Source organism: Notolabrus celidotus, chromosome 7 (assembly GCF_009762535.1).
Source record: "Notolabrus celidotus isolate fNotCel1 chromosome 7, fNotCel1.pri, whole genome shotgun sequence".
Classification (NCBI taxonomy): domain Eukaryota; kingdom Metazoa; phylum Chordata; class Actinopteri; order Labriformes; family Labridae; genus Notolabrus; species Notolabrus celidotus.
In genome coordinates, this window is record NC_048278.1 from 7,415,449 (window position 1) to 7,424,996 (window position 9,548).

At 39.2% G+C, this 9,548-nt stretch overlaps 1 protein-coding gene across 1 annotated transcript; it reads left to right on the top strand.

The window, feature by feature from the left end:
• On the top strand, positions 1 to 7,903 carry LOC117815231 (germ cell-specific gene 1-like protein). The gene is made up of 5 exons (XM_034686820.1): positions 1 to 598; positions 3,436 to 3,483; positions 5,570 to 5,722; positions 6,135 to 6,246; positions 6,885 to 7,903. The coding sequence occupies exons 1-5, from the start codon at positions 310 to 312 to the stop codon at positions 7,177 to 7,179; spliced, it is 897 nt and encodes a 298-aa protein (XP_034542711.1). The 5' UTR covers positions 1 to 309; the 3' UTR covers positions 7,180 to 7,903.
• Positions 7,904 to 9,548: the final 1,645 nt, after the last annotated feature.

Genomic DNA, 9,548 nt, shown 5'->3' on the forward strand with positions numbered 1-9,548 from the left:
AAGAATATCCCACGCTTGATGAAGGCTAGAATCCAATCCTTTCACCACGTGACATCCTATATGCCGGACACTCGTGAGGACCAAGAGGGAAACCAAGTCCATGGAACTATGACACTTTGGCACACAGCTGGGCTCACCTTTCTCTCCGTCCTGCTCACCTATGGAAACATGTGGCTGCTGTAAAGCACCAAATGGCTGTTATACCTTACCAGGTGTGTTTGGAGATTAACCTGAGCTCGCGCACCTTCTTCACCTCGCACCCATGAACTTTTCGGTCCCCCGCGCGCCTCTGCATTCTTCTCAGGGACAATGAGGACGACTCGCAAATGCAGGAGCCTTCTGTCGGTCACTTTGAACCTCATGGCTCTGTTGTTCGCGATAACCGCGTTTATTACGACGTACTGGTGCGTGGGGACCCAGAGAGTCCCCAAGCCAAAGTGCAGCAAGTTGCGGACGCACCAGTGTATAGACTACGGGGTGAACGAGACGGACCCGAACAAAGTAGTGTACAGCTGGGAGACCGGGGACGACAGGTACCTCTTCAGACAGTTTCACGCCGGGATCTGGTTCTCCTGTGAGGAAAACATCCACGATGAAAGTAAGAGAAGGTGTGAAGAAGTGTGTGTTGTGTGGTAGAGTGTGTTACTGAGCTGGCTTGACTTTTGCACAAGCAGACATTTATCATGCTTACAAGTAGCCTCACGTGCAATGACATGGTAGTAACATGTGAAACATGTGTAACTTTCTGTCATTTAAGTCCTTGATGGACTTCTCAATTGAATAACGTAAATCATAGCAAACTCATTTTGATTTTACAAAACAGTAGAGATTTTTTAAAAATTGTTTGATGAGGTTTTTATTGATTTAGTTCCCTACTGTTATTTTAGTTTCTCTGGAACAGCAATTTCCTGGGTCAATTTGACCCGGGGCCTATTCAATTCAAAAGTGTCAGAACCCCAAAAATCCCAATACACATGTTTTAAATCTATTTTTTAACTCCATTACTAACCATTTAAATCCAGATTTGGTTCATTGGTGTTCTTTAATTCTCAAATATTATGGTTCAATGAGGATAACTCACTCGTTTTACATGAAAATGTATGTTAAAACTTGTTTTAATATACATTGGAAGGCCTAAATATTAATACAATAGTTTTACATGACATATCTTTTTGTTTATTTAATTTTAATTTTAATTTATTTTTTAAATTTTTTTATGAAGTTGTTGATAAATTAACATGACTCCTCTTCTGTCACATGCTGTCCAGATTTTTATGCTGCATTTAGCTGGTTTGGAAGGCATTCCCTAAAAAAGACTTTGAAAAGGGTCAGTTTGACCCGCAACATAACAGAAGGGTTAAATAAAATCCTGTGTTGGAACACTTTTTTGGACAGGGACTTTTTACACTGTCACATTATCTAAAATTTCAAAAGCAGATCATCAGAACCTCAAATTGTTGTCTTTCTGTTCTCTTTCACCCGTTTTTATGTCTTTACTCTGGTTTTGACCAAAACAGAGTTGACCATCATATTGGTAGGCTATACTCACACAGATGGAAGGATCACACCTCATTAAACACTGACTCTTGATTCTTAATCTTATTTACATGTTTAACATTGTGTGCACTGTATACATTTTATTTTGTTGTTGCACAATTGATGCATTTATGAAAGCATTTACTCTTTGGAGCTACTTGAATGTCTCAGCCTGTATTTAATGTATTGAACTGATCTAATGTAGAATGGAAAAGGGGACAGGACTAGATAAGCTCTGTACCTCATCGTATAAGCACTTTTCAAACAGAACTTTTGTAACATCAGTCTTCACAGTGAGTATACTGTGATAGCTAATTGCACATATGTTTTATCTCTATTCTTTTTCCCCCTAAGATGTTCGACATGGATAAATAAAATACAAATACTTAAATTACTTAACATTTTACTTCAGTCACATATGTCCATATAAAATGTATTAGATAAAATAAAAGAGTGCATAAAATCCACAAAAGCATATGTTTGCAAAACAAATATTTACTCTGTGAATCCATCATCCAAACTCTCTTTACAGTACTCTCTGTTTAAATGGAGGTAACTCACTCTTTTTGAGATAGTCCATGTCATGCCAGTATAATCCTCCCCCATTTATATCAACTGACTTATCACACTCCAGGGATCTGCTAAATTTGCTGTAGTTGTTTTTATCTGGCATGGAATAGTGAGCCTATAGCAGGACCCAGAAGCTTCACAGTGAAGTGTAAGACACTAAAAATAGGAAACTTTGACTTCATGTTTAGTGTCACAGTTCAAGTAGATGGATGTGATTGCTTTACAGCTTAAGCCAAAGGGAAGAGAAAACAGTGAGTGGTGTGTGCGCAAGCTTAATTGTGGGATTTTATTAATCACAGTTCAGTTCAATTATTTAACAAGTTTCAAAACTTTGATGAGTTGCAAAGGTTACATATTGAGGGGTGTGTCTGGGGGGCGGGTGACGGTCATGAGAAGTTCAAGTCAAAGATGTGATCTATGATGTTTGATCCATTAAAATTGATTAGGCCCATCAACATACGCCTCAACAATGATGTCCAAACAGAAAGACCTGCATGTCAGACACATTTTTACAATGTTCAAGACAAGAATTGACCCACACATTGAGATTACTCAATAAGGAATTGCTAGCACATGTCTATCTCATCAAGTGGCCGTAGGGTGGGAGGGGGGTTGAGACAGCTTGAGTTAATAAGGATTATGTAACGGGGGCCTTGATGAGTTTTTCCTCAAAACAGCTGTTGCCACACTCCTTCTACCTGATTAAAGTGTTCCACATACAAATCCAACAACACGCTCAGCAGATAAAGAAAACAGCACATCTGCAGGAAACGCGTCAAAGGTCGATTTTTCTGTATCCTGTTGCTTAAACTGACACAGACATCATTCTTCTCATTTTGTTACATGATTGTTATGACAGTGCATTTTTATTTTTATCAGTAATACCCACATTCTAGCCCGTCATTGTAATTCAATGAATAGATGTGTAATTCAATAGGACAAGAAGCAGATGTTGAGCCACCTTGCCAACACAGCAGCTGGTGATGCTGAATCAGAAGCCCCAGAAAGCTGAATTTGCCTCTTATTCAACATTCTGTTGATCGTTTTTTTAAACTGCGGTGTCACTCTGTGGTCACAGAGCAGAAGGTCACACTCCTCTCTGAGCTGATCCAGCAGAACACACCCGGACAGAAATTGGGAATGAAACACAGATTAGAACTTAGCCTGATGCCTCTGTCAGTTTAGTACTAGGAGCATTTATTTAGTTTGTTTATCCTCAGTCATTCCCCTTTGACCTGACCTCAGCCAAACTCACTAATTTCTGATCTGCAGCTTAGTGAATTCCATGTAATTTATTGACAAAACAATGTGTCTTTTATCTGCTGTTAGGTGAGATGTGCCGGAGCTTCATTGACTTGGCGCCTGCATCTGAGAAAGGTGAGTTTCCACTGCTTCCACTGCTGTCTGACATAAAGTTCTTCAGTAGTCTCACTAAAAATAGACAAGAACTATCTGTGGAAATGCTGTAGATAGTGGTTAATAAGTTGTTCCTGTTTTCTCTTACTGAAAGAGAGTATATTTTAAAATGCTTATCAGAAATGTGAAGTTATGGATGAACATGTGCAAACCACTAGACTTGAGGTTTGGTTTGAAATATCAGTCTGAAAAGAAAGACAACTGTAAATCTGTTTCATTGTTTTGAAAAGGCATCTTCAGAGAAAGTAAATGACTGAAGCACTTCTCCTTTCCAAATAAATAAACCGTCTTTCCTTCTAAATCTTAAAGAATGATTATTCATGTGGCGCCATTGGCCTAGCTGTTTAAATGCGTGCCCCGTGTATGGAGGCTGTGGTTGCAGGTTCGACTCCCAGCCTTGACCGTCTGCAGCATTTCTTCCCCAACTCCCTGCTCCCCACATTTCCTGTCTTTCTTCAGCTGTCCTTTTCAAATAAAGGCAAAATTGCCATAACTTAGATGAAGAAAATAAATTGTGATTATTCATCCAATTACCAGCTATTCTCCCATAGTTCAGGATACGATTTCAAATTTGTATTAATATTGAACAGTTATCCATTAAGAGGGAGCAGTGGATGATTGTTTTTCACATGACATTTCCTGATTTCATCTGTAACTTTAGTAATTCAGAAAGCACTTAAACCTTCAAGTTGTGCATTTCAGTTCATTTTAAAATAAAAACCAAGCAGCCTGAGATGCACACGTACACCCATTAAGTGTTTACTTTATGGATTTTCAGCTGTGTTGACACTGTTATTTGAAAATTGCTCACTTCCTGTCAAGTGGATAAATAACAAGAAGCCGGCAATGCAGATGTAATTACACTTGGCTTGAAAGACTGAAAAGATGAATACGATTTTGATTGCCCTCCTCTTGTATCAACTGACATTCAGAGTCTTACCACTCGGACATGAGACAGCTTCATCCCCCGTTAGTGACATGAGGAACCAAGAGTTTGTCAATGAAATGAAGTCCCAGTTTCACCTGCGCATAAGATATCAGTGTCTATTCAAGACTGTTATTAAAGAGTTAACTGCTGTTTAATTGATTTAATAATTGGATTTATTGCCCAACTTGACATCAGTCATTCTAAAGTAAAAAGTGGAACTTAAGAATGACATGACAACATACTAGGGGTAGACTAATATTGTTTGTTTAGCACTGATACAGATACAAATTATTTATAGTTCATAAGACCAATAATCCATATTGCATGGATTTGAAATATTACAAAATCCAACACAAAACTTTGTTAAAATGCCTTCAGCAATTTTGTAATCAAAACTGAAACTGACAAACATCATATGGGAGTTAACAGTTACCATACTCCCAGCATAGTTACGCCACACAGTCTTTGTGATGTCTTGCCCGTCAGATCATGTTGCGGGCAGGACAAAAGGTGTGAAAAGTGCCACAGAGACTAAGTGGGCTTGTGTTTGTGATGCACCTTGCCATAAATCAAAATCAAAGTCCAGGAAAGGTTTTTCTATTCATTAACAAAAGACCCAAAATAATTTAATGCCAAAAAGATCGAAATAAACAATGATAATGACGATGACGATGACAATGGCGATGGCGATGGTGATGGCGATGGCGGTCAACAAAAAAAATTCAAACCCACTCACCCTCTTTGTATGCCTTTTTGTATACCCAAAACCGGAAATGAAGTCAACCATAAAAAGGATATAATCATGATTAACAAATAAGACATGTAAATCAACACTATGGTCCCTACATGGATAATTGGCCAAATGCCAAAAATCGTCCCTGATAATCAGCCAAGGCCGATGATAACCTACAACAGACTTCTCCAACAGGATCAAGAGCATGGTAGTGTGTGACTCGTTTACAAAAAGAGTAAACCTAATTGATATATCCTCACTCTGTATTTACTTGAGGCTGACTGTAGAGTAACTGTGATAAGCTGTACATAAATCTGATCAATTTCTCAAGTAGTAATATTTATTCTAATTTGTTGTTATTGTGATCACTTGTTCTTGTTTTGCAGGCATGCTGTGGCTGTCGCTGGTTTCTGAGATGCTCTACATTATTCTGCTGGTGGTGGGCTTCAGCCTCATGTGTTTGGATATGGTCCACTCCAGCAACGTCATTGATGGACTCAAGCTCAATGCCTTCGCTGCTGTCTTCACTGTGCTCTCAGGTACCTCTTTTGTTGTTGTTTTGTTAAGAGTGTGAGTGTTTGTTTTTATGCTTTGAAATCTAAAGTCTGTAATTCCAGCAGCAATAACTTAAATAAAAGACTCCGGAAGTCTTATTATAAAGGCACAACTTCTAATGTCAGATCTTTGGTAAATTCATAGAGAAAATAAATGTATCGTCCTTGTTTTTCTGCAACGAAGAGGAGTAGTTACCAAGAAGACTGACATTAATGATATAGCAGTAAATGCATAAAAGAGAGGGTGATGTTGAAAAGACATAAAGGACAAAAGTGAATTTCAATGGTTTACATCAACTGTGTGACTTCAACAGGACCAAGTTATTCTTGTCCAGAAGTTTTATTAATGTATATATTTTTTAGCCCAATAGCTTACTGTCCACTCGTATGATTTCAGGTCTCCTTGGTATGGTGGCTCATGTGATGTACACACAGGTCTTCACCGTCACTGTCAGCCTGGGCCCACCTGACTGGAGGCCCTACAACTGGGATTATGGCTGGTCCTTCTGGTAAGACCCCACAGTCACGTTCACACTCATGGATCATAATCACAAGATGTTTGTTCACTTATATCATGTGACACACTTCCTTGTAAATAAAGTGATGTCAACTGACCCATTAAGAGGGCAGATAGTTCCATTCAGCTTGTAACCATAAATAGTGGGCTTTGGCTCTGCTCTGCTCTCACCTCTCCTCAGCGTCACTGTCTCTAATGAAAAAAGCCCAAAGCTCTCATGTTATGGCAGGATTAGGCTTTGGTGTCCAGGAGTGATTAGAATTGCATAAGGGGATAATATTTTACTCCTTTACAATATGCACAGTATGCTGAGATTTCATTTTAGAGGCTAAACAATTCTTGACCTTTTGTGAGCTTTAACCAACGTGCTTTAAAGGACATGAGGCAGAGATTTGAATTTCTGATCCCCCATGTGGCCCAGCATGCCCCAGGGGAGCAGAAGGACCTAAATTGATTGACACTAATCTCAGCAAACAAAAATATTAGGGGGACAAGGCCAGAATGCAATTTGTATTGTGTTCTTACATTGAAATGTTTCCATTTTTTATTACATCAACCGATATGACCACATGTGCTGTGTTACAATTTCCCTAAATGTCCTTTTTTTCAATCCCTTCTGTTTCATATCAGCGTGGCCTGGGCATCCTTCACGTGCTGCATGGGTGCTTCGGTCACCACCCTCAACTCCTATACAAAGACTGTCATTGAATTCAGGCACAAACGAAAGACCTTTGAGCAAACTATACGAGAAGAGCAGGCACGGGAGGCTTTCGGGTATTACAGGGAACGCTCTGTGCACTCCATCTCCAAGTCTGTGGAGATTTTTACCACCCAGACCCCAAAAAGTGGCAGAAAAGCTCCCATACCTGTGGATTCTCTGGACCTGAGTGACTGTGCAAGATCTCTGGGGGAAGAGCAGTGCTGATGGAATGGACAAGGAATTTTCTCAGAGTTTCAGCTTCCTGGATGAAGCTGTGTTTGGTCAGTGTTGGGTACAGGATGAACTCCTGATGGGATTTCATGCTGTATAATGAACACCATCTGGTACATTTAAACACTGCCTTAATTGTGGGTAAGTTGTTGGCATGGGTTGTTGCCAGGCTTAAGTCACACAGGAGCTTTAAAGCAGCTGATTATATGAAAAAGTGGACATGAACCGGACTCATAGATGAAGGTTTTCTCTGTTTGCGTAAGCTAATACCATGTAGACTTGAAAAACCTGCTTTGTAGACCTGGTTAAAAAATAACGAGGGCCCTAGATGCTAACAGCCTTACTGTACATGCTTTAGACAATCACTTCATCAATGCAATGACAAGGGACAGTTGAAGGGTTTCATTCATTCTGAAATAACACCACAAATACTTACATGAAAATGATGTGCCTACACATAGGGAGTGTAAATAACGCAACAAGGTCTATTATTTTCTTGTTACTGTCACACACAAACACAGATGTACACACACTTCATTAAACTGTTGAGAGCTGTAACAGGAAAAGCTTTGGCTAAATTAAAACACAGCAAAGAAGTTTACACAAATCCTTTAAAGATAAGATAGGACTGATAAAAACCTCAAACAGTTTCAGTAAACTATGTAATTTAAAATGTTTATGCTTTGAATGGAGGGAAATAAATTCTCTATACTTTGAACAAAAAGATGTTTTGATTATTGTTCTTTATTTTTTATGGGTGTTAGAGTAGCTGAGCTGAGTAGAAGTCCTCTTTTAGATTTTATAAGCAAAAAACTGAGTTTTAGGCGACAAAGGAACTACAACTCTAATCTCTGATTGGTGGAAATAATTGCCACTCTTCTTGTTCATCAATTCTGGAAGATAATCGGATGAATTGATATTCTCAGACATTTAACTCCCTTTCTGTTTTTAATCTGGATTTTCGTTTATCATGTTGCAGGTGCTTCATCTGTTGCATGCTATTTTGTAAGACTGCCATCGAGCTATTTCTTGTTGGCCTCAGAGCTGATCTCTCTATTGTTTGTTGTTTTTCCTTTGCTGGCTCTGTCTGTTTCAGGGGGATGTTGGTGGAGCCTTCAGTGAGAGCTTGTCAGTGATGCAGCACACCTGAGCAGGCTGGGCTCAGGAGGCTTCAAGGCAGACCTGCACACAACTCTCACCCTCTACCCTGGCCTGCAGACTGCCTTCACCTTTGTTTGCAGATTGTGTTGCTTGACCTCGAAACTGCATACATACTGACTACCTCCCACATAACACTTTAAAATGTTATTGTCTTTACGTATTACGTATTGCATATATTTGTAGATTATGTGTGGTCTCCCTCTTTTATCAAACATTTTTGAGCCAGGTTGTGACATTATGAAAATATATTAATATCATAGCAATAAGCAACCTATTTTTGATGGACTTCATGTATCCCATGACTCGGTTTTATCTTAAATCTTGCATCTGTGTATTAGCAAGATGTTGTGAAAACTGAATGGATACCTATCTAATCCATAACTCACACAACTGTCAGGAACTGGGGGAATGGGATGCAATTGCAGACCAAGGGGTTCTTAAAGTTATCCCAAAAGGATAACCACAAAATTCAAGGAATAAGAAGGGGATAGGGAAAAGACTAAATAATATCAAGCCAAAACAAAAAGGCTACCCAAACGAAAAAAGCTCAAAAAAAGAGGAACAAAACCACAGGACACCAAACTCAGGAATATCTGTGTGTACAAAACAGAAAGGCGGCAAAAGAGGCCAGACACGAAAAGGCTGAGGTTGAAAAGACACCAAAGGCTGTTTTCGAAATGGCCTGCTACATACCACCTTCAAATTAAGTATGCAGTAGGTACTGCCTGCTACGTACTATTTTTGTTTGAATTTAGTATGTAGTCTGACTGTTCTGTTGGATCTGAGCTGCAGTATGCTGGGCCAGATGTCACTGGATTTCCGGTTTCGGAAATCGTAAGTAAACAACGTCGAGGCCGATAGAGAAACTGCTTCTTTAGCAGACACTATTTAAAATGTTAAGAAGTGTTTTTTATGTAATTTAATAGTTTTCACAGCACATCAAAAACTGTCAAAAAACAAGAAAAAATAAAAAGTGGAACGAGCGCAGTGCAGTATGGGAAACAGTACACGAGGCAGACTGGTCCGATGCATACTATGAAATTTTCCCAAATCAGTACAACATCCGGGGAGTTTTGGCATACTGCAGATTTTTTTCTTTTTCACATACTACATACTACATACTGAATTTTGGCCAAATCAGTACGTACTGCTAGTATAGTAGACGGTTTTGAAAACAGCTGCGGTGTCAAAAAAAAATCACA